Source organism: Diorhabda carinulata, chromosome 12 (genome assembly GCF_026250575.1).
Source record: "Diorhabda carinulata isolate Delta chromosome 12, icDioCari1.1, whole genome shotgun sequence".
NCBI lineage: Eukaryota > Metazoa > Arthropoda > Insecta > Coleoptera > Chrysomelidae > Diorhabda > Diorhabda carinulata.
In genome coordinates this window covers 808,872-834,947 of record NC_079471.1, presented here as the reverse complement: position 1 = coordinate 834,947, position 26,076 = coordinate 808,872, and the positions used below count along the sequence as shown (strand labels likewise).

At 31.4% G+C, this 26,076-nt stretch overlaps 3 protein-coding genes across 4 annotated transcripts in view; 2 read left to right on the top strand and 1 right to left on the bottom strand.

Annotated features, from left to right (window-relative positions):
• Positions 1 to 14,515, bottom strand: part of LOC130900054 (uncharacterized) — a 28,076-nt gene extending 13,561 nt beyond the window's left edge. Inside the window, exons 1-10 of the mRNA XM_057810373.1 lie at positions 14,216 to 14,515; positions 11,884 to 12,024; positions 11,553 to 11,823; positions 9,229 to 9,428; positions 7,844 to 8,012; positions 7,473 to 7,785; positions 7,336 to 7,418; positions 7,120 to 7,278; positions 6,702 to 7,056; positions 1,547 to 2,071 (exon numbers count right to left, since the gene is read on the bottom strand). Coding sequence (XP_057666356.1) covers positions 1,547 to 2,071; positions 6,702 to 7,056; positions 7,120 to 7,278; positions 7,336 to 7,418; positions 7,473 to 7,785; positions 7,844 to 8,012; positions 9,229 to 9,428; positions 11,553 to 11,823; positions 11,884 to 12,024; positions 14,216 to 14,380 — 2,381 coding nt within the window. The 5' untranslated portion in view covers positions 14,381 to 14,515. The remainder of the gene's footprint in view (positions 1 to 1,546; positions 2,072 to 6,701; positions 7,057 to 7,119; positions 7,279 to 7,335; positions 7,419 to 7,472; positions 7,786 to 7,843; positions 8,013 to 9,228; positions 9,429 to 11,552; positions 11,824 to 11,883; positions 12,025 to 14,215) is intronic.
• Positions 14,516 to 17,901: 3,386 nt separating this feature from the next.
• LOC130900060 (uncharacterized) overlaps positions 17,902 to 26,076 on the top strand; it is a 29,862-nt gene continuing 21,687 nt past the window's right edge. The window contains exon 1 of one of the 2 annotated variants that reach the window (XM_057810383.1): positions 17,902 to 18,073. The gene's annotated coding sequence lies outside the window, so the exon portion shown is untranslated. The remainder of the gene's footprint in view (positions 18,074 to 26,076) is intronic. The other variant, XM_057810384.1, reaches the window with a different exon arrangement.
• Positions 18,330 to 20,526, top strand: LOC130900061 (protein disulfide-isomerase-like). The gene is made up of 2 exons (XM_057810385.1): positions 18,330 to 18,687; positions 20,368 to 20,526. Exons 1-2 carry the CDS (start codon positions 18,428 to 18,430, stop codon positions 20,471 to 20,473), a joined length of 366 nt encoding a protein of 121 aa, XP_057666368.1. The 5' UTR covers positions 18,330 to 18,427; the 3' UTR covers positions 20,474 to 20,526.

The following is a 26,076-nucleotide window of genomic DNA, read 5'->3' as shown; positions in this document are numbered from 1 at the left end:
TGGAGGTTTATTTCTGTTCGAGATAATCCTCAAAAGTTGTCGACAGTCCAGTTTTGGAGATAAACTGTCTAGAAACCTCAATATCGGTTTATTTTTGGAAAAAAACAGTCTATAACGACTGATGGAGGCTTATTTCTGTTCGAGATAATCCTCAAAAGTTGTTTTGATAGTCCAATTTTGGAGATAAACTATCTAGAAACCTCAATATCGGTTTATTTTTGGAAAAAAACAGTCTATAACGACTAATTGAGGCTTATTTCTTATGGAGATAATCTTTAAAAGTGTTCGACAGTCCAATTTTGGAGATAAACAATCTAGAAACCTCAATATCGGTTTATTTTTGGAAAAAAACAGTCTATAACGACTGATGGAGGTTTATTTCTGTTCGAGATAATCCTCAAAAGTTGTCGACAGTCCAGTTTTGGAGATAAACTGTCTAGAAACCTCAATATCGGTTTATTTTTGGAAAAAAACAGTCTATAACGACTGATGGAGGCTTATTTCTGTTCGAGATAATCCTCAAAAGTTGTTTTGATAGTCCAATTTTGGAGATAAACTATCTAGAAACCTCAATATTGGTTTATTTTTGGAAAAAAAACAGTCTATAACGACTAATTGAGGCTTATTTCTTATCGAGATAATCTTTAAAAGTGTTCGACAGTCCAATTTTGGAGATAAACAATCTAGAAACCTCAATATCGGTTTATTTTTGGAAAAAAACAGTCTATAACGACTGATGGAGGTTTATTTCTGTTCGAGATAATCCTCAAAAGTTGTCGACAGTCCAGTTTTGGAGATAAACTGTCTAGAAACCTCAATATCGGTTTATTTTTGGAAAAAAACAGTCTATAACGACTGATGGAGGCTTATTTCTGTTCGAGATAATCCTCAAAAGTTGTCGACAGTCCAGTTTTGGAGATAAACTGTCTAGAAACCTCAATATCGGTTTATTTTTTGAAAAAAACTGTGTCTAAAGACAAATAATCGCCTATATCTGTCGAAGATAATCTCCAAAAGCAAAACACGATTGAATTTCGAAGAAAACCAATCCATCAACCTCCAATATCGTTTTATTTTCCAAAAAGATACTTCCTGAAAACAAATGACAATTTTTTCTCAATAAAAACAATCGCAAACAATAATTTACGGTCGAGTTTTGAAAAAATCTTCGATAGATTAGTCGCTCAATCAATCCCCTCCACAAATCCCTCAAATAAATTATATAACCAGAATTTAAGGGTTCATTTAACCCCTAGAGATAAAAATGAAAACAAATGTCGCACTTCGCTTCAACTAATCCATCATCCAAACGCAACTTTCAACGATTACTCCCCAAATATTTAGGTTAGGTTCGTTTAGCATTTAGTTAGGTTATGTTAGATCATTGGTACCAACTTTCGTTTCAATTTGACATTGTCTTGACGTTCGGTAGACGTCATACGTCATACGTCATTACGTACGTACTAATACCATTAAAATATTTGTTTTTCGGAAAACAAAACCGTTCGAATCTATCGTAGACGCAAAAATTAATCTCGCGGTTTACCTTAGAGCGTTTAGATAATCTGTCGTTCCGAAAGAACATATCAGATATTGAAATGCCTCCACCAAATCCAAATAGGCGTTGCGAAATCGTAAGGAATCGTTAGACATCAGGGTCAATATTTCCTCCAAATTTCCGATACACAACGAAGTGTTCGAATAAAATTGGACGCAATAAGGACCTTCGGTTTGAATCCAAATATTCATGACGTGTCTGCCGGGTTTCAAATTCAAAACCAAACTGGTGGATCCCCTTGTCGAGAAACCGATGACGAAATCGTCGACGTATTCGTTGTACCATTTGAATTTGGAAAAAATCACCGAAGCTTCCGGAATATGATGCGGAGTATGGGCCGCCACTTTTTTATAACGAACGCCTTTTTCTCGATTCGTTTCTTGTTGTTCGAATTTCTTTTTGATTCTTTCGAGGAATGTCGTCGTGCAGACGCCGCATTCGGAGGTTTCTTCTTTTATTTGCGTTTCTTCGACGTCTGTTTCTTCGATGAGTAAATCGAGGTAACCGGTTTGACTGAAATTATTATTATTATTAGGGTTTGAATACCGAAAGAAGAAGCTCCACGAGAAAAGAAGTTAAGACAGTTTCTAAAAACGAATTATGACTTTTTTTCTGTTCGAGATAATCCTCAAAGGTTGTCGTCGGTTCAGTTTTGGAGATAAACTGTCTGGAAACCTCAATATCGGTTTATTTTTGAAAAAAAAAAACAGTCTATAACGATTAATGGAGGCTTATTTCTGTTCTAGATAATCCTCAAAAGTTGTCGATAGTCCAATTTTGAAGATAAACTGTCTAGAAACCTCAATATCGGTTTATTTTTGGAAAAAAACAGTCTATAACGACTAATTGAGGCTTATTTCTGTTCGAGATAATCCTCAAAAGTTGTTGATAGTCCAATTTTGGAGATAAACTGTCTAGAAACCTCAATATCGGTTTATTTTTGGAAAAAAACAGTCTATAACGACTAATTGAGGCTTATTTCTGTTCGAGATAATCCTCAAAAGTTGTTGATAGTCCAATTTTGGAGATAAACTGTCTAGAAACCTCAATATCGGTTTATTTTTGGAAAAAAACAGTCTATAACGACTAATTGAGGCTTATTTCTGTTCGAGATAATCCTCAAAAGTTGTTGATAGTCCAATTTTGGAGATAAACTATCTAGAAACCTCAATATCGGTTTATTTTTGGAAAAAAAACAGTCTATAACGACTAATTGAGGCTTATTTCTTATCGAGATAATCTTTAAAAGTGTTCGACAGTCCAATTTTGAAGATAAACTATCTAGAAACCTCAATATCGGTTTATTTTTGGAAAAAAACAGTCTATAACGACTAATTGAGGCTTATTTCTTATCGAGATAATCTTTAAAAGTGTTCGACAGTCCAATTTTGGAGATAAACTATCTAGAAACCTCAATATCGGTTTATTTTTGGAAAAAAAACAGTCTATAACGACTAATTGAGGCTTATTTCTTATCGAGATAATCTTTAAAAGTGTTCGACAGTCCAATTTTGGAGATAAACTATCTAGAAACCTCAATATCGGTTTATTTTTGGAAAAAAACAGTTTATGATGACTGATGGAGGCTTATTTCTGTTCGAGATAATCCTCAAAAGTTGTCGATAGTCCAATTTTGGAGATAAACTGTCTAGCAACCTCAATATCGGTTTATTTTTGGAAAAAAACAGTCTATAACGACCAATTGAGGCTTATTTCTGTTCGAGATAATCCTCAAAAGTTGTTGATAGTCCAATTTTGGAGATAAACTGTCTAGAAACCTCAATATCTGTTTATTTTTGGAAAAAAACAGTCTATAACGACTAATTGAGGCTTATTTCTGTTCAAGATAATCCTCAAAAGTTGTTGATAGTCCAATTTTGGAGATAAACTGTCTAGAAACCTCAATATCGGTTTATTTTTGGAAAAAAACAGTCTATAACGACTAATTGAGGCTTATTTCTGTTCGAGATAATCCTCAAAAGTTGTTGATAGTCCAATTTTGGAGATAAACTGTCTAGAAACCTCAATATCGGTTTATTTTTGGAAAAAAACAGTCTATAACGACTAATTGAGGCTTATTTCTGTTCGAGATAATCCTCAAAAGTTGTTGATAGTCCAATTTTGGAGATAAACTGTCTAGAAACCTCAATATCGGTTTATTTTTGGAAAAAAACAGTCTATAACGACTAATTGAGGCTTATTTCTGTTCGAGATAATCCTCAAAAGTTGTTGATAGTCCAATTTTGGAGATAAACTGTCTAGAAACCTCAATATCGGTTTATTTTTGGAAAAAAACAGTCTATAACGACTAATTGAGGCTTATTTCTGTTCGAGATAATCCTCAAAAGTTGTTGATAGTCCAATTTTGGAGATAAACTGTCTAGAAACCTCAATATCGGTTTATTTTTGGAAAAAAACAGTCTATAACGACTAATTGAGGCTTATTTCTGTTCGAGATAATCCTCAAAAGTTGTTGATAGTCCAATTTTGGAGATAAACTATCTAGAAACCTCAATATCGGTTTATTTTTGGAAAAAAAACAGTCTATAACGACTAATTGAGGCTTATTTCTTATCGAGATAATCTTTAAAAGTGTTCGACAGTCCAATTTTGAAGATAAACTATCTAGAAACCTCAATATCGGTTTATTTTTGGAAAAAAACAGTCTATAACGACTAATTGAGGCTTATTTCTTATCGAGATAATCTTTAAAAGTGTTCGACAGTCCAATTTTGGAGATAAACTATCTAGAAACCTCAATATCGGTTTATTTTTGGAAAAAAAACAGTCTATAACGACTAATTGAGGCTTATTTCTTATCGAGATAATCTTTAAAAGTGTTCGACAGTCCAATTTTGGAGATAAACTATCTAGAAACCTCAATATCGGTTTATTTTTGGAAAAAAACAGTTTATGATGACTGATGGAGGCTTATTTCTGTTCGAGATAATCCTCAAAAGTTGTCGATAGTCCAATTTTGGAGATAAACTGTCTAGCAACCTCAATATCGGTTTATTTTTGGAAAAAAAACAGTCTATAACGACCAATTGAGGCTTATTTCTGTTCGAGATAATCCTCAAAAGTTGTTGATAGTCCAATTTTGGAGATAAACTGTCTAGAAACCTCAATATCTGTTTATTTTTGGAAAAAAACAGTCTATAACGACTAATTGAGGCTTATTTCTGTTCAAGATAATCCTCAAAAGTTGTTGATAGTCCAATTTTGGAGATAAACTGTCTAGAAACCTCAATATCGGTTTATTTTTGGAAAAAAACAGTCTATAACGACTAATTGAGGCTTATTTCTGTTCGAGATAATCCTCAAAAGTTGTTGATAGTCCAATTTTGGAGATAAACTGTCTAGAAACCTCAATATCGGTTTATTTTTGGAAAAAAACAGTCTATAACGACTAATTGAGGCTTATTTCTGTTCGAGATAATCCTCAAAAGTTGTTGATAGTCCAATTTTGGAGATAAACTGTCTAGAAACCTCAATATCGGTTTATTTTTGGAAAAAAAACAGTCTATAACGACTAATTGAGGCTTATTTCTTATCGAGATAATCTTTAAAAGTGTTCGACAGTCCAATTTTGGAGATAAACTATCTAGAAACCTCAATATCGGTTTATTTTTGGAAAAAAAACAGTCTATAACGACTAATTGAGGCTTATTTCTTATCGAGATAATCTTTAAAAGTGTTCGACAGTCCAATTTTGGAGATAAACTATCTAGAAACCTCAATATCGGTTTATTTTTGGAAAAAAAACAGTCTATAACGACTAATTGAGGCTTATTTCTTATCGAGATAATCTTTAAAAGTGTTCGACAGTCCAATTTTGGAGATAAACTATCTAGAAACCTCAATATCGGTTTATTTTTGGAAAAAAACAGTTTATGATGACTGATGGAGGCTTATTTCTGTTCGAGATAATCCTCAAAAGTTGTCGATAGTCCAATTTTGGAGATAAACTGTCTAGCAACCTCAATATCGGTTTATTTTTGGAAAAAAACAGTCTATAACGACCAATTGAGGCTTATTTCTGTTCGAGATAATCCTCAAAAGTTGTTGATAGTCCAATTTTGGAGATAAACTGTCTAGAAACCTCAATATCTGTTTATTTTTGGAAAAAAACAGTCTATAACGACTAATTGAGGCTTATTTCTGTTCAAGATAATCCTCAAAAGTTGTTGATAGTCCAATTTTGGAGATAAACTGTCTAGAAACCTCAATATCGGTTTATTTTTGGAAAAAAACAGTCTATAACGACTAATTGAGGCTTATTTCTGTTCGAGATAATCCTCAAAAGTTGTTGATAGTCCAATTTTGGAGATAAACTGTCTAGAAACCTCAATATCGGTTTATTTTTGGAAAAAAACAGTCTATAACGACTAATTGAGGCTTATTTCTGTTCGAGATAATCCTCAAAAGTTGTTGATAGTCCAATTTTGGAGATAAACTGTCTAGAAACCTCAATATCGGTTTATTTTTGAAAAAAAAACAGTCTATAACGACTAATTGAGGCTTATTTCTGTTCGAGATAATCCTCAAAAGTTGTTGATAGTCCAATTTTGGAGATAAACTGTCTAGAAACCTCAATATCTGTTTATTTTTGGAAAAAAACAGTCTATAACGACTAATTGAGGCTTATTTCTGTTCAAGATAATCCTCAAAAGTTGTTGATAGTCCAATTTTGGAGATAAACTGTCTAGAAACCTCAATATCGGTTTATTTTTGGAAAAAAACAGTCTATAACGACTAATTGAGGCTTATTTCTGTTCGAGATAATCCTCAAAAGTTGTTGATAGTCCAATTTTGGAGATAAACTGTCTAGAAACCTCAATATCGGTTTATTTTTGGAAAAAAACAGTCTATAACGACTAATTGAGGCTTATTTCTGTTCGAGATAATCCTCAAAAGTTGTTGATAGTCCAATTTTGGAGATAAACTGTCTAGAAACCTCAATATCGGTTTATTTTTGAAAAAAAAACAGTCTATAACGACTAATTGAGGCTTATTTCCGTTCAATTAATCTTCAAAACTTATCGACAGCTCAGTTTCGAAGAGAAACATCGATATCGAGTAACAAACTATAGACTATATAGAAAACGGAAAATTCGTAAAAAAAAAAAATAAATACGCCTACCTCAAATTGACAACGACGGTTTGTTTAAACAACGAATCGCAAAAAAGATAAACCGGTTCGTTTCTATATTCTTCCAATCGATCAGGACGAATGATCTCCTTCCATTCCAACCCGTGCAATTGTTCCAATCTAACGCCGAAAGGATATTTAACTTCCTTTCTTATGTTTTCGCTAGTCAAATTCGATATTCTAGCTTTCACTTTATACGTAGAACCTCTGCGATAGATCACAATATAATTCAAACATTTATAAACGTCGTCGTAGTCCAACCAGGAAGTAGCGTCTTCGAAAGCCACCAGCAATTTCCCTTTTTTCTCTTTGGCTTTCCTTGTTTTCGGCAAATCGATTTTCGTATCTGCGAAAACGATGAAAATAGTTCAATTCGTTATTTTTTTTTTTTTTTTTGGTTTTTTATCACCGTCGTTATCCGATTTTCCGGATACCATGAAGGAATATTTGTCTTTGAAAGGATCCACGATCTGGAAACTCTTGATCGGATTCGGCGGGGCTCTCGGATTTATCAATTTATTATCTATGGCCCAATCTATCCATCTGTATCGTTTCCACGGATCGAAATCTATCGGAAAATCATTAAAAAACTTTTTTTTTAAAAAAAAATTCGATTAAAAATCACCTTCGTTCGTCGACGGTTTCAATAATGGTACGATTCTTGTTTGGGTAACCAGAAACGCGTGATTCCAAATAATCGATTCGCTACTAAAAATCGAAATTTCCTCATAATCGATTGTATCATTAATATCGTTAACTCACTTTGAAAATTCCATACCGATGGTTAATATAAAATCGTCCTTATTAACTTCTTTGTCTATGGGTTTGGGTCTTTTTTGGAAATTTGGTTTTTTTAACGTTTTTCCGTATTTAATTTTCTCGCTTTTATCGGTTTTTTTCACCTTGTCGCTTTTATTAGTTTTTCCGCTTTTACTGCTTTTGTCCGTTTTGTCGCTTCTGCTACTTTTGTCGCTTTTATTTTTCTTTTCGGTTTTTTGGGAACCGGTCGCTTCAGGCCAAGAATACTGAGTCGTGTGATCCATACAAATTTCCCAAATTGCGTAATAATCTAATGCTGGAAATTTTCGACTTAGCCGACCAAAAAATTTTGAAAAATATTGAAAGTTTCGTACTTCTCAAGTATATTTTTTGCGGTATCCAACCGGTCAAACATTGGATGATGTCGAAATCGACAAGTTCGTTTTGTTCCGTCCAAGTTAAACTGGCTAGTAACATCAGGGCTTTAGATAGTAAAAACGGCCATAATTCGATAGTTCGTTTGCCTGTTTTGTCTTTTTTAATCTAAAAACAAACGAAATTTGGGTGTTTGATTGATACGTTCCCACAACGATAACTATATTATGGATTATAGTCGATTTTTATGCACGGGATAGTTATGAAAAATATTGCGTATTATAGTGGTGCAATTGAAAAATAATTTTTCGAACAAAATCTGAAGAAAAACTTCGAAAAACGGCCATTTTATAGTCGGAAAATAAGTAATTAAAACATACAACGAGGTGGATACTATTCTGTACGTTTTGATCATCGGTTTCGATGTTCGAGATGATGAAAATTACCCTGTACTGAGGCGAAACAAACTTATGGAAACTGCTACCTCAAATCCGCCAATAGGAAATGAACGCGAACTTATTATAGTACAAATCGGCAGTTCTAACACTTTCATTGAAAGTTTTTTGTTGTTTTCAAAAAATAATTCGAACAAATGTTGAATTTTCTACAAGGAACTGTATTGTTTCGAACTCGTCCACGTCATGGACCGTGGAATCGGTCCTGTACGTTTTGATCATCGTTTTCGATGTTCGAGATGATGAAAATTACCCTGTACTGAGGCGAAACAAACTTATGGAAACTGCTACCTCAAATCCGCCAATAGGAAATGAACGCGAACTTATTATAGTACAAATCGGCAGTTCTAACACTTTCATTGAAAGTTTTTTGTTGTTTTCAAAAAATAATTCGATAAAATGTTGAATTTTCTACCTCAGAACTGTATTGTTTCGAACTCGTCCACGTCATGGACCGTGGAATCGGTCCTGTACGTTTTGATCATCGTTTTCGATGTTCGAGATGATGAAAATTACCCTGTACTGAGGCGAAACAAACTTATGGAAACTGCTACCTCAAATCCGCCAATAGGAAATGAACGCGAACTTATTATAGTACAAATCGGCAGTTCTAACACTTTCATTGAAAGTTTTTTGTTGTTTTCAAAAAATAATTCGATAAAATGTTGAATTTTCTACCTCAGAACTGTATTGTTTCGAACTCGTCCACGTCATGGACCGAGGAATCGGTCCTGGTATAAAATTTGGCGAATACGCCGGTTGGCGGAATTCGTTCGATGCTTGTTTTTTTACATGATAAATGATTTAGCACCGATTTACACAAAAAAATTATACAGTGTCGTCGTATTTATACTACCAATTGTAAATAAAAAATAAAACTTGATAATATTATAAAATAATGATCGATAAACAAAAAAATTTTACTAAACTTTTCCTTTGCTTCTATCGGAATCTTTCTTCTTCTCTTTTATAATTGCTTCGGTTGATTTGACATGTGACGTATCTATCGGCGGAGGGGGTATTATACATGAAGGTAATAATATTTCATCAATTTCGTTGACTGGTAGATAATCGCTGACGTATATTACCTTCCAAGAGCCCAACCAAAATAAACGTACTATATATTTTCCTGTAATATAATTATATACTATCTAAAATTATTTCCGGTCACAGAGGATGGCCCAAAACGAAAAAATTCAAAATTCGAAACGGTTTCAGTTGTAAATCTGTACATGATTAAATACGTGAATTGCCACTTTAATTTTGACATATGGCAACGCTGATACGAGCCCGTAAAATATGACATATGACAACTTGAAGTTTGACGTTTTTAATTCATCGTATTAGATCGAACTGAACGAAAAAACAACTGTTAAATGTGTTATCAATCGAATCAGTACTACCAACTTTAAGTTTTTGACCTCTAAAAAACATGTTAGAGATGGAGGAGTTAATTTATGAAAATTTATTGCAGTGAACCAAGTAAATCGCCTCGCAATTTTAAATACCTTCATGGATTAGTTTGAAATTTTGACAGAAGTTCAAAAATTATGCAAGTAACGAACCTGATTTGGTGCCAATGTGTGCTTCTACCCCGGGGGTGAATGCCACCCTTATTCGGGGGTGGAAATTTAAAATTTCAAAATAACACCGGAAATCGATAGAGAATTGAATTTTATGAAGAAAATGTGGAATGAAGTTTTTCATTTAACTCAATAATTTCAGAGTTTTTCGCGATTGAAAATTTAAAAAAAAACACGTTTTTTAAAATTTTTTCAAGAAAAACTCGAAAATTGTGCATTTTATGGAAAAAATTATTCTTATCAAAATTGAAGCTTATAAAAAAACAAGGAAATTGGTGTGAATTGAATTGCATGCTTCTACCCCGGGGGTGAATGCCACCCTTATTCGGGGGTGGAAATTTAAAATTTCAAAATAACACCGGAAATCGATAGAGAATTGAATTTTATGAAGAAAATGTAGAATGAAGTTTTTCATTTAACTCAATAATTTCTGAGTTATTCGCGATTGAAAATTTGAAAAAAAACGTTTTTCAACATTTTTTTACGAAAAACTCGAAAATTATGCATATTATGAAAAAAATTATACCTATACAAATTGAAGTTTATAAAAAAACAAAGAAATTAGTCGGGTTTGATTAAATTTTTTGAGTAATATTCAGCAACTTATGGGTCACTGAAAACCAATTTTTCCTTTTTCGTAATTTTATGCAAAAGTTTGAGCTCAAATAACGGAAAAACCATCAATTTTTCATAAAAAATTGTAATAAACATTTTTAAAGTACTTTTTCAGACCTTTAAAATGAACTTTTATAAAACCGTCTAGCATGAAAATTAAACGAGTTATGACGAAAATAAGTTGAGTAACTCGAATTAAAAAAAAAAATGTGTGTAAATTTGACACCACGTGCGGCAAAATCAAAATTAATCGTAACTCATGTAAAATTACTTTTGTTTAAGCCCTAAAAAACACGTTCCAAAAGTTTGAATGTCTTGGAACACGCATATTTTGAAAAAAAAATTGTTTAATGTAAAAATTTTTTTTCGATTTAAAAAAAAAAATTCATTTTTTCAAAATAACTCAAAAACTATTGAATTAACGAAAAAACTTATTAAAACTAAAATGTAGCTTATATTTTACTGAACATTTTGCTTTTTTTAAAACTAACGTATCTTCAAAATTAAACGAGATATAAGCTTTTAAAGTATCGATTTCAATGCTAAGGAATAGTGTTTTTTGCCATTTAACATCAAAATTCTCCGAAGAAAAGGGCCTAGAAGGGTTGCAACTTTCATGGTATTGTAGTTTATGAAATTCCCTACAAAATGGTGTATGAATAAACACAAAAATTATTAAAAATTTTCCTATTACGATCCAAAATAAAAAAAACTTCCGTATTTTTCACGTTTTTCGAATAATTTTTGTACAAAGGGTTGTTTTTTAAGGGTAAGCGAACTGTAAAATATCAAAATATTAAAATTATGATGAAAAACCAACCAAAATTTATCACATTTGAACTTAACCATACCCAATTACCGCTTCAATTAATTAGTTTTCGATTTATTAGATTAAAGGGTGATTTTCACCCCTTAAAAATAAAAATTATACTTCGCGACCGAGTCAGGTTTGAATACTAGGGTAAGATGAACCTAATTCCAAATTTTCAAAAAGATCCAATGACTATTTTCGAAATCGCGATCGATTTTAAACCCGATTGACCGTACTAAATCACCTGTTCGATTTGTTGTGGGATTGTGGTAAAAATTCTTTCCCGATTTGTTGTTACAATAAACGTGGTGCCAAGGTCGCCAGGAATCCTTCTCGAAAATCGGGTTGAAATTCATCGAGGTGTGTTCCAATTGAAATTTTTTGCTGTTGCCGATATGGTACAAAATTTCGACGCTGGATATAAAACTTCTGACGAATTGGGAATGCAGTAAATGTTTGCTGGACGTTTTTACATCTGGACAATGGGTTGTTTCATTCTTAATAACGAATTCAGCCTGAAATAACCGACTGGAATAATGAAAAAACCGGATTTCTACGGGGGGAAACGTACTTACATCGGGAAAAATGTCGTGGATTTTTTTCCATTGGACTCCGAGTAGACTTGGGGGTAAACGTACCTCGTAGGGGTCTTGGAACGGTTCGAAGGTCGTCGTCGATGATTTTTTCTCGGTGTTATATTCCTGCGACGATATCACCTTGACATAAACGATTAGATACGTTAAAAAAAATTTTTTGTACAAAAAATTTGAAACTGATTAAAAATTGGTTTCAAACTTTTGAATTTTTTAACGCAGCTCCGATTTTATTGAAAATTTAGTTTATCCCAACCCCCGTAACAAGATCTACGTGGTCGCGAGACTTGCAAATTGTTTTTATAGGGTAAAAACCACCCCTTATCGAAATATACTGATATTATTGTTTTTTTCGTATTTTTTTCCAATTAAAATTTCTCGTTTATGCGACATAAACATCTTAACGTATTGTTTGATGGAAAATTTATATATTTCGAAGTATCAACCCTTAAAAACCTCTAAAAACTACCCTTATAATGAAAATAATACAGAAACAAATCTTTTAACGATTTAAAAGGTTTTAATTTCATTTTTACTGTAAAAAATTCGTAATATTTTAATAAAATTTGATTAATTAATAATTTTTATTATTCAACCCTTAAAAACAACCCCTTTTTAGAGAATTAAATCCAATAATAACCGTCAACTTTTACATTTTGCATTATTTTTGCATTTTTCCATTTTTTGTCTTTACTTGAAGTAATTTTTAATTGTCCACACCCTGTCAACCCTTAAAAACAACCCCTCTGATAAAAAATAAAAAATTTTTAATGACTTTATGTTTTGATTTTGAATTTTTTCGTTATTCAAGTGTATTTTCCAAACACGAAGTGATTTTTCATTTTGTACACCATAACACCCCTTAAAAACCACCCCTTTATCAAAATTATGAGTAAATCATCTCTCGGTACTCTCAAATGTACCTACAGGCATTTTAGTATCAACAGAAAAAATCCATGAGTCAAAATTTGAAACTTTTTCATATTTTATAATTCACAAATTTTTATTTTTTATGTAACTCCGTTAATTTTGAAGTTATCACATCCTACAAAAAACCATTTTAAAGGTAATTTTCAAGGCTACAAGACTATGTATGTTAAAAGGGCTTGAGACCTTCCATATTTTATTAATAAAGGGTCAAAGGGCTGTGGATAACCAATTCTAGTACATTAGTGACGCATTAATTTGGTTATAACTCCGTCAATTTTTCTGTTACAAAAAAAATAAAAAAGTCAAAATAATCTTCATAAAAAATGCTTTAATTTGACTGTTTATTTGTTTTTTTATCTCTTATAGTTATGGAGAAAAAACAATTTTTTTAAAAATAAAAAAAAGAAAGTTACTATTTAATGGTAATTTTTTTCAAAATTATGCATTTCTAATAAGCCAAATTTTCAAATATCGTGAATAACATCCAAATAAAGTATTTGGTACAAGGAATAAATTCAATTTTGATTTAGAATGAAATGGCATTAGTTTTAGTGCAATTTTTTTTTCAACTTTTAACTATTTTACACCATATCTCATCGAAATTCCAGTCGAAACTAGTTTTATCAATAATCATTCGAAAGGTCTTTTCAAGCTCTTTAAAAAGTATATCATGACTTTTTTTTGAAAAATTCACCATTTTCCAGTTATTTGAGGTTAAATACTCAATTACGTAAAACAAAAATTATTCAAGTATCTATAACTTGCTTTAGGTATAACATTAAAATATTAAAACATAGTTTAATTTCTTTGTTTTTTTATAAGCTTCATTTTTGTTCATTACACTTTTTTCGATAAATTTCACCATTACAGAGTTATACGTAAAAAACTATTAAAAAACGCGGTTTTTTTTTAACGAAAAATCCTAATTTTCAATTGCGTATAACTCAAAAATTATCAATCTGGCGAAAAAACTTTATACCACATTTTTCACTTTAAATTTCCCGATCTTTCGATTTCCGAGGTTATTTTGGGTGAAAAATTTTCCACCGCCGAAAACGCGTCTGTTGAAATTTCAAATAAATCGGTGCTGTATTAAAAAATTCGGAGGGAAATTGCTTCAATACCTGGCCTAATTCTACAAACAAGGGGCCTAAATCTGGCTAATGGGGTGCACGGGGCAGCAATTTAAAGTAAGCTGGTGTAGAAACAACTTTTTCTTAATCAAATACGGCCATTTTTAGCTCGTAATACCAGTTTTTTAAAAGACAAATAAAAATTGACTAATTTTAAGTGTTTATCAAAATATTTTGGGACTTTTTTACTATTTCTTAAACTAAAGACTACCGGGTATATAATTTTCCCGTACTATAAGTAGAAATCTTACCGGTACGTCCCATTTTTCCGCATTAACTTCGACATCTATGAATTCTTTGAATGGAATAGCTTCGGGATTATCTGGAGGGTAAATTTTAGAACGCATATCTTTAAAAGAAACTTCCAGTGGTAGTCGAGACTCTTTTCTTTTCACCAATTTGGTCATAATCGACATTTTCGTTATTTATTCGCTTTACGAGCTTCCTCTGACACAATATCGTCAAGCTGTCAACGTATTGCCGGATGTAAACATAAATACAAAAACAAAACAATAAAATACGGAAAAAAAGTTTGGGAACCGATGATTTATGAGATTGTAGATGATTTATTTGTGATTGAATCGATACAAGGATCACACATAACCTAAAACGTCAATACGTATTTCTGAAACGTCTTTCTTCTTTTTTATAATGTTGGACGACGTCTTTCAGCCAACACTCGACAGTTGGCAGCTCTGATATCGAAATAGATTGAAAAAAAAGAAGAATTCGCTTATTTTAAGGCGTAATTTTACTATTTTTCACAGTTTGTGAGTCGCGAAACGTCACTTGTAGTTTAGTTTTCGTAAAATAAATTTTAAAAACGCCCCCTTTGTATTATGATGATGTAATGAACGAATTTGATTGGTTGAAACCTATAAAAAGTAGTCAATTTTTTTATCTGACATATCTAAGCTAATATTGATGCACACTTTCATCAAATATTATGATAGTACAGGTAAAATATTCGAAATTTTGGAACTTGTAGTTGAAAAAAATTTTGAAACGCGAATAACTCGAAAACTAACAGGAATTCGGAAAAAAGTGTTCGAACGAAAAATGTAGAGAATAAAATTTTCTACAAAAAAGGTTTCCGGTTATTTTTTCGTTGGAGCTACTATTTTCGAGTAAATCTTCCTCGACGCTTCCGCCAGTGCGAATTCAAGGCAATTTACGTTCCAGGCGCTCATGGAAACTGCTCTAGATCTTTCAAAACTCTACTTGGTTTTCAAAAAAACAATTTTTCTACAGAATTTTGTACTCCAAGTGTTTTGTTTTATTCAAATTCTTCATAGTTTTCGAGTTATTCGCGTTTCAAAATATTTTTGAGCGTTAAAACCCATTTTATAATGAAAATTTTAAGGTTAGGAAAAAATAACCTCAATACTTTTTTGTAGAGAATTTTGTACTCTACATTTTTTGTTAAAACAGTTTCTTTCAAATTACCCATAGTTTTCGAGTTATTCGCGTTTCAAAATATTTTCGAGCGTTAAAACCCATTTTATAATGAAAATTTTGAGGTTAGGAAAAAATAACCTCAATACTTTTTTGTAGAGAATTTTGTACTCTACATTTTTTGTTAATACAGTTTCTTTCAAATTACCCATAGTTTTCGAGTTATTCGCGATTTAAAATATTTTTGAGCGTTAAAACCCATTTTATAATGGAAATTTTAAGGTTAGGAAAAAATAACCTTAATACTTTTTTGTAGAGAATTTTGTACTCTACATTTTTTGTTAAAACAGTTTCTTTCAAATTACCCATAGTTTTCGAGTTATTCGCGATTCAAAATATTTTTGAGCGTTAAAACCCATTTTATAATGGAAATTTTAAGGTTAGGAAAAAATAACCTTAATACTTTTTTGTAGAGAATTTTGTACTCTACATTTTTTGTTAAAACAGTTTCTTTCAAATTACCCATAGTTTTCGAGTTATTCGCGATTCAAAATATTTTTGAGCGTTAAAACCCATTTTATAATGGAAATTTTAAGGTTAGGAAAAAATAACCTCAATACTTTTTTGTAGAGAATTTTGTACTCTACATTTTTTGTTAAAACAGTTTCTTTCAAATTACTCATAGTTTTCGAGTTATTCGCGATTTAAAATATTTTTGAGCGTTAAAACCCATTTTATAATGAAAATTTTAAGGTTAGGAAAAAATAACCTTAATACTTTTTTGTAGAGAATTTTGTACTCTACATTTTTTGTTAAAACAGTTTCTTTCAAATTACCCATAGTTTTCGAGTTATTCGCGATTCAAAATATTTTTGAGCGTTAAAACCCATTTTATAATGGAAATTTTAAGGTTAGGAAAAAATAACCTCAATACTTTTTTGTAGAGAATTTTGTACTCTACATTTTTTGTTAAAACAGTTTCTTTCAAATTACCCATAGTTTTCGAGTTATTCGCGATTCAAAATATTTTTGAGCGTTAAAACCCATTTTATAATGGAAATTTTAAGGTTAGGAAAAAATAACCTCAATACTTTTTTGTAGAGAATTTTGTTCTCTACATTTTTTGTTAAAACAGTTTCTTTCAAATTACCCATAGTTTTCGAGTTTTTCGCGATTTAAAATATTTTTGAGCGTTAAAACCCATTTTATAATGGAAATTTTAAGGTTAGGAAAAAATAACCTCAATACTTTTTTGTAGAGAATTTTGTACTCTACATTTTTTGTTAAAACAGTTTCTTTCAAATTACCCATAGTTTTCGAGTTATTCGCGATTTAAAATATTTTTGAGCGTTAAAACCCATTTTATAATGGAAATTTTAAGGTTAGGAAAAAATAACCTCAATACTTTTTTGTAGAGAATTTTGTACTCTACATTTTTTGTTAAAACAGTTTCTTTCAAATTACCCATAGTTTTCGAGTTATTCGCGATTTAAAATATTTTTGAGCGTTAAAACCCATTTTATAATGGAAATTTTAAGGTTAGGAAAAAATAACCTCAATACTTTTTTGTAGAGAATTTCGTACTCTACATTTTTTGTTAAAACAGTTTCTTTCAAATTACTCATAGTTTTCGAGTTATTCGCGATTTAAAATATTTTTGAGCGTTAAAACCCATTTTATAATGGAAATTTTAAGGTTAGGAAAAAATAACCTCAATACTTTTTTGTAGAGAATTTTGTACTCTACATTTTTTGTTAAAACAGTTTCTTTCAAATTACCCATAGTTTTCGAGTTATTCGCGATTCAAAATATTTTTGAGCGTTAAAACCCATTTTATAATGGAAATTTTAAGGTTAGGAAAAAATAACCTCAATACTTTTTTGTAGAGAATTTTGTACTCTACATTTTTTGTTAAAACAGTTTCTTTCAAATTACCCATAGTTTTCGAGTTATTCGCGATTTAAAATATTTTTGAGCGTTAAAACCCATTTTATAATGGAAATTTTAAGGTTAGGAAAAAATAACCTCAATACTTTTTTGTAGAGAATTTTGTACTCTACATTTTTTGTTAAAACAGTTTCTTTCAAATTACTCATAGTTTTCGAGTTATTCGCGATTTAAAATATTTTTGAGCGTTAAAACCCATTTTATAATGAAAATTTTAAGGTTAGGAAAAAATAACCTCAAGACTTTTTTGTAGAGAATTTTGTACTCTACATTTTTTGTTAAGACACTTTTTTTCAAATCCCCCATAGTTTTCGAGTTATTCGCGTTTCAAAATATTTTCGAGCGTCAAAACCCATTTTATAATAAAAATTTTAAGGTTAGAAAAAAAATACCACAATAATTTTTTGCAGAGAATCTATCAAATCCCAAACCATCATAAATCCGTCCCCGTAATTTCATTAAGAGCCTCTATACTTATCCAGTAACCCAAACCTAATTTTCCTGTACTATAAGTTTCACCACCGAATGAACACCATCACAGTCGCGACGCGCATGTGTCTATATATAACAACGTGTTCGAAATCCGCCGTACTTCAGATTTTCAGCCACCGCCGCTACGTTCAGTGATAATTCACTCGCCGAAATCGCTGAAACTGAAACCGTCTCACGCTACATCATTTTTTTCTCGATATCAAGACTTGTTTTAAACGATAAATCCGTCGTTTAAATACTAATGTTGTTTCTAGTTTTCCAATCAGCTTAATTAGGTGAGTAATTACAGATTTTATACAACTTACGTACTTAAAAGGATAATCAATCTTATTTAAATCGAATTTCTCGCCAGGACCTTTTTGTATAGCTTCAGAATTCAACGTTTTCGAATTGAAATTGAATTCGTCGAACTGATAAATTACAAATTCATCTTTTTTTGACACGACGAGCCGTCGAACTGTAAACAGTAATGCCAACTTCGTAGCTTTCGACATAACCTCAAATTATCGACCGATTTGCTTATTGGAAAAAGTGTGGTTATGTTCTGCGATTGATCTGTCATTAAATATTTGACATAATGTTAGAAATTGGTAAATTCAAGTTAATCGCAATTTAATATAAGAGAAAATATGATTTTGAGTTTTTTGGGTGTATTCGGACGCGGTGGAAAAATATTAGAACTGACGTCGCACAATTTCGAAAATATTATTAATGCGAATCCGTATATTTTGGTTAATTTTTATTCGCCTTTTTGTAAATATTGTATACGATTCGCGCCCGAATTTAAAAAAACGGCCAAGAAAATTTTCAAAAAACGAAAATTTATTACGGTTGCCCAAATTGACGCTGCCAATGAAACTGCTATAGCTAACCAACAAGGGATTGAGAGGTAACTTCGAGGAAACTATTTATTTGTTTTTAGTTTCGTTACAAGTTCGATATATACAGGATGTCCCGCGACGAGTTAAAACTATCTTTATATATGGCGAAATACTCATGGTAGAATCATGAACATTTCTACATTTAGGTTTTCGAGTATGATCTTTTTAACTAAAATATTTTTAAAGATGGCCGACTTCCGGTTCTACCGGAAGTCGATTGTAACTTTGTTATTTCATATAGAACACCCTGTATATTAATACATTATTGAAATCTGCGTTGAATTTTAATACATTTTTGTATAAAAACTTTTTTCGAAAAATGCATACTTTTTGAGTTATTAATTTTTTTGTAAAAAATTTGACAGTTGCAGACCCTTATAAACTATTTTTTTACTAAAACACCCTGAAAAATATGAAAATTATTTTTACTCGGTTGCTTTTAGCAAGGTTAGACGTATTTGAATCTATATTTGAAAATTTGTTATTTCATACAGGGTGTATATAGAAAGTGTTCAAAGTTCAACTTCATAAATATCAAAATTTTTCATTTTTTTACATACAACCACCCGATTTTTTATATTTTAATAAATTCGGGGTTAAAAAATAAGGCAAATTTATTCATTTCACCCTCGAATGCATTAAAATAGAAAAAAACGGGTGGTTTTATTAAAAAAAAAAAATAAAAAAAATTCATATTTATGAAGTTGAACTTTGAACACTTTTTATACACACCCTGTATAAAATAACAAATTTTTAAATATAGATTCAAATACGTCTAACCTTGCTAGAAGCAACCGAATAAAAATCATTTTCATATCTTTAAGGGTGTCTTAGTAAAAAAATAATTTATAAGGGTCTGCACCGGTCAAATTTTTTACAAAAAAATTAATTACTCAAAAAGTATGTATTTTTGAAAAAAAGTTTTTAGACAAAAGTAAACTTAAATTTTACGTATATTTAAAAATTTGTTATTTCATACAGGGTATATATAAAAAGTGTTCAAAATTCAAAATTCAACTTCATATATATCAAATTTTTTTAAATAGAAATCCCCCGGTTTTTTATATTTCAATAAATTCAGGGTTAAAAAATGAGGCAAATTCATTCATTTCACCCTCGAATGCATTAAAATAGAAAAAAATGGGTGGTTTTATTAAAAAAAAAATAAAAAAAATTGATATTTATGAAGTTGAACTTTGAACACTTCTTATACACACCCTGTATGAAATAATAAATTTTTAAATATAGATTCAAATACGTCTAACCTTGCTAGAAGCAACCGAATAAAAATCATTTTCATATCTTTAAGGGTGTCTCAGTAAAAAAATAATTTATAAGGGTCTGCACCGGTCAAATTTTTTACAAAAAAATTAATTACTCAAAAAGTATGTATTTTTGAAAAAAAGTTTTTAGACAAAAGTATCCCAAAATTTCACGTAGAATTCAAAAATGTATTAATATACAGGGTGTTCCATATAAAATAACAAAGTTATAGTCGACTAAATATTTTACCATATATACAGACAGTTTTAACTCGTTGTGGGACACCCTGTATATAGTATGTGGTATTTATATAAAAAAAAACGTGCATACATTAGATCCAATACCTTTTCATGATGAATTACACCTCGATATAAGGAAAAAAACATTATTTCGGTTTAAATTTAATATTAATTAAAATTTTGCAGATACCCCACTTTAAAATTTTTCAAACACAGTATACCATGTAGATACGACGGGCCACAAGAATCCGCAAAAATATTACAATGGATGGAGAGACATATAGCCAAATAAAATCATCAAAATTATATCTGGAATATAGAAAAAATAAAAATTGAGTTGCAAAATTTTGAATGTTTAAATTTGACAGAAATTCCACGACAACTGCCGTTTTTCCTCGATTTTTTCGCTTAATAAGTTCATTCAATAATCATAATTGATAGTTTTTCCCTTTTCAATGATATTCAATGGAAATTTTCACGAAAAAAAGACGCCACGACCCTCGGAACGATATTTGCCTTGTTTGGAATCGGTTTCACCTCTTCAGCACATTATTTTCGTTATTTATTTGTTTTATCCCGTTCCGTTGGAACCAAACGCGGCATTTATCTTGCACACAGCTTCCTCGAGTCCAAATTTTCATTACCACGAGATTTTCCGATCAAATATCGAAATTTCCCCGATTATTTTACGATTTATTATAAAGCGGGGTTTGCGAATGAACACGCTGTATAAAACCGAACCCGGACAAACATCCTGCGGGATTTAAGGACGAAAATTCCTGGCAACTCTCGGAATTTCTTCTTCTTTTTGTCGAATGATTAAAATAATAAATTTCGTCGAAAGTTTCCTTGCAAATTCATTCGGTTCAGTTGATTTTAATAAACCGGATTTATTATTAGAAAACGGACTTTTTAATCGTGATTTTTGGTTGACAAATTTCCGATAAACTCTCTTATATACAGGGCGTAGTCTGTATTTATATTTTTATCCAACGTCGCGTCGATTCCTATCGCATTAATCCACTATATTCACCGATAGATGGTGCTATGAAGAATTGTCGTGTGGTTAGGTCGTTGATTTGTTGTAAAATGGTCGCGGGTTCAAATCTTACTAGTATATGGGGTTTTAAAACAATTATTTTTCGTTTAAATGTAAGAATGAGAATGTTATGTCTATAATCGATTGTTTGGTATACAGGGTGGCCCAAAATTGTACCGATTCATCCCCTAATAATACAGTGATGGCTTATAGAAGATTTTCAAGCGAAAAAATGTACTTTAAAACGTCCAAACTTAGTTCAGTGGATTATCGTAAATTAAATCGAATTCTTTTTATAAAAACACCCTGTATACGTCAATGATCAATCAAAAAAATTGATCGTAGAGTTGAATTTTTTTATTTACTGCGTTTTCATATTTTTTTAACTTCACGGGGGTGATAAAAACCCTCGTAAACCAATAAAATAAGGGTGTTATTTTATTGGAACATAAATATAAGAAAAAACCCTTGACCCTTGGCGTGAAAATATAAAAAAAACGGTAATTTTATTATTTTATCATTAATCGAGGGTTGTACCTTGGAAAAATACCCTTAAAACGTGGAAAATAAAGTTACATCCACTATGTATTGGAATTTTTTGGATTATTGATTGTCTTCATGAATTCCTATAGTTTTAACCCAAAAAAATGGATTCACTCGATGATGGGGTGTTTCATCATGATTCTAGATTAATTCCAAAGGGATATGATCAATTTCCAAGGCCCTATAAGGACCAGAAATCCTTTTAAACCAAGTAGGATCTTTATGTACTGGAATTTTTTGGATTATTGATTGTCTTCGTGAATTCCCATAGTTTTTACCCAAAAAAATGGATTCCTTCGATGATGGGGTGTTTCGTCATGATTCTAGATTAATACCAAAGGAATATGATCAATTTCCAAGGCCCTATAAGGACCAGAAATCCTTTTAAACCAATTAGGATCTTAATGTATTGGAATTTTTTGGATTATTGATTGTCTTCGTGAATTCCCATAGTTTTTACCCAAAAAAAATGGATTCCTTCGATGATGGGGTGTTTCGTCATGATTCTAGATTAATACCAAAGGAATATGATCAATTTCCAAGGCCCTATAAGGGCCAGAAATCCTTTTAAACCAATTAGGATCTTAATGTATTGGAATTTTTTGGATTATTGATTGTCTTCGTGAATTCCCATAGTTTTTACCCAAAAAAATGGATTCACTCGATGATGGGGTGTTTCATCATGATTATAGATTAAAACCAAAGGAATATGATCAATTTCCAAGGCCCTATAAGGGCCAGAAATCCTTTTAAACCAATTAGGATCTTAATGTATTGGAATTTTTTGGATTATTGATTGTCTTCGTGAATTCCCATAGTTTTTACCCAAAAAAAATGGATTCCTTCGATGATGGGGTGTTTCGTCATGATTCTAGATTAATACCAAAGGAATATGATCAATTTCCAAGGCCCTATAAGGGCCAGAAATCCTTTTAAACCAATTAGGATCTTAATGTATTGGAATTTTTTGGATTATTGATTGTCTTCGTGAATTCCCATAGTTTTTACCCAAAAAAATGGATTCACTCGATGATGGGGTGTTTCATCATGATTATAGATTAAAACCAAAGGAATATGATCAATTTCCAAGGCCCTATAAGGGCCAGAAATCCTTTTAAACCAATTAGGATCTTAATGTATTGGAATTTTTTGGATTATTGATTGTCTTCGTGAATTCCCATAGTTTTTACCCAAAAAAATGGATTCCTTCGATGATGGGGTGTTTCGTCATGATTCTAGATTAATTCCAAAGGAATATGATCAATTTCCAAGGCCCTATAAGGGCCAGAAATCCTTTTAAACCAATTAGGATCTTAATGTATTGGAATTTTTTGGATTATTGATTGTCTTCGTGAATTCCCATAGTTTTTACCCAAAAAAATGGATTCCTTCGATGATGGGGTGTTTCGTCATGATTCTAGATTAATTCCAAAGGAATATGATCAATTTCCAAGGCCCTATAAGGGCCAGAAATCCTTTTAAACCAATTAGGATCTTAATGTATTGGAATTTTTTGGATTATTGATTGTCTTCGTGAATTCCCATAGTTTTAACCCAAAAAAATGGATTCCTTCGATGATGGGGTGTTTCGTCATGATTCTAGATTAATACCAAAGGAATATGATCAATTTCCAAGGCCCTATAAGGGCCAGAAATCCTTTTAAACCAATTAGGATCTTAATGTATTGGAATTTTTTGGATTATTGATTGTCTTCGTGAATTCCCATAGTTTTAACCCAAAAAAATGGATTCACTCGATGATGGGGTGTTTCATCATGATTATAGATTAAAACCAAAGGAATATGATCAATTTCCAAGGCCCTATAAGGGCCAGAAATCCTTTTAAACCAAGTAGGATCTTTATGTATTGGAATTTTTTGGATTATTGATTGTCTTCGTGAATTCCCATAGTTTTAACCCAAAAAAATGGATTCCTTCGATGATGGGGTGTTTCGTCATGATTCTAGATTAATACCAAAGGAATATGATCAATTTCCAAGGCCCTATAAGGACCAGAAATCCTTTTAAACCAAGTAGGATCTTTATGTACTGGAATTTTTTGGATTATTGATTGTCTTCGTGAATTCCCATAGTTTTTACCCAAAAAAATGGATTCACTCGATGATGGGGTGTTTCATCATGATTCTAGATTAAAACCAAAGGAATATGATCAATTTCCAAGGCCCTATAAGGGCCAGAAATCCTTTTAAACCAAGTAGGATCTTAATGTATTGGAATTTTTTGGATTATTGATTGTCTTCGTGAATTCCCATAGTTTTTACCCAAAAAAATGGATTCACTCGATGATGGGGTGTTTCATCATGATTCTAGATTAAAACCATAGGAATATGATCAATTTCCAAGGCCCTATAAGGGCCAGAAATCCTTTTAAACCAATTAGGATCTTAATGTATTGGAATTTTTTGGATTATTGATTGTCTTCGTGAATTCCCATAGTTTTTACCCAAAAAAAATGGATTCCTTCGATGATGGGGTGTTTCGTCATGATTCTAGATTAATACCAAAGGAATATGATCAATTTCCAAGGCCCTATAAGGGCCAGAAATCCTTTTAAACCAATTAGGATCTTAATGTATTGGAATTTTTTGGATTATTGATTGTCTTCGTGAATTCCCATAGTTTTTACCCAAAAAAAATGGATTCCTTCGATGATGGGGTGTTTCGTCATGATTCTAGATTAATACCAAAGGAATATGATCAATTTCCAAGGCCCTATAAGGGCCAGAAATCCTTTTAAACCAATTAGGATCTTAATGTATTGGAATTTTTTGGATTATTGATTGTCTTCGTGAATTCCCATAGTTTTAACCCAAAAAAATGGATTCACTCGATGATGGGGTGTTTCATCATGATTCTAGATTAATACCAATGGGATATGATCAATTTCCAAGGCCCTATAAGGGCCAGAAATCCTTTTAAACCAATTAGGATCTTAATGTATTGGAATTTTTTGGATTATTGATTGTCTTCGTGAATTCCCATAGTTTTAACCCAAAAAAATGGATTCACTCGATGATGGGGTGTTTCATCATGATTATAGATTAAAACCAAAGGAATATGATCAATTTCCAAGGCCCTATAAGGGCCAGAAATCCTTTTAAACCAATTAGGATCTTAATGTATTGGAATTTTTTGGATTATTGAATGTCTTCGTGAATTCCCATAGTTTTAACCCAAAAAAATGGATTCACTCGATGATGGGGTGTTTCATCATGATTATAGATTAAAACCAAAGGAATATGATCAATTTCCAAGGCCCTATAAGGGCCAGAAATCCTTTTAAACCAATTAGGATCTTAATGTATTGGAATTTTTTGGATTATTGATTGTCTTCGTGAATTCCCATAGTTTTAACCCAAAAAAATGGATTCACTCGATGATGGGGTGTTTCATCATGATTCTAGATTAATACCAATGGGATATGATCAATTTCCAAGGCCCTATAAGGGCCAGAAATCCTTTTAAACCAATTAGGATCTTAATGTATTGGAATTTTTTGGATTATTGATTGTCTTCGTGAATTCCCATAGTTTTAACCCAAAAAAATGGATTCACTCGATGATGGGGTGTTTCATCATGATTCTAGATTAATACCAATGGGATATGATCAATTTCCAAGGCCCTATAAGGGCCAGAAATCCTTTTAAACCAATTAGGATCTTAATGTATTGGAATTTTTTGGATTATTGATTGTCTTCGTGAATTCCCATAGTTTTAACCCAAAAAAATGGATTCACTCGATGATGGGGTGTTTCATCATGATTATAGATTAAAACCAAAGCAATATGATCAATTTCCAAGGCCCTATAAGGGCCAGAAATCCTTTTAAACCAATTAGGATCTTAATGTATTGGAATTTTTTGGATTATTGAATGTCTTCGTGAATTCCCATAGTTTTTACCCAAAAAAAATGGATTCCTTCGATGATGGGGTGTTTCGTCATGATTATAGATTAAAACCAAAGGAATATGATCAATTTCCAAGGCCCTATAAGGGCCAGAAATCCTTTTAAACCAATTAGGATCTTAATGTATTGGAATTTTTTGGATTATTGATTGTCTTCGTGAATTCCCATAGTTTTAACCCAAAAAAATGGATTCACTCGATGATGGGGTGTTTCGTCATGATTCTAGATTAATACCAAAGGGATATGATCAATTTCCAAGGCCCTATAAGGGCCAGAAATCCTTTTAAACCAATTAGGATCTTAATGTATTGGAATTTTTTGGATTATTGATTGTCCTCTTGAATTCCCATAGTTTTAACCCAAAAAAATTGATTCCTTCGATGAT

Coding starts and splice junctions, on each gene's coding strand:
- LOC130900061 (XM_057810385.1), top strand. CDS start 18,428: ATGATTTTGAGTTTTTTGGGTGTATTCGGACGCGGTGGAAAAATATTA. Junction 18,688..20,367: donor AACCAACAAGGGATTGAGAG/GTAACTTCGAGG, acceptor AAAATTTTGCAG/ATACCCCACTTTAAAATTTT.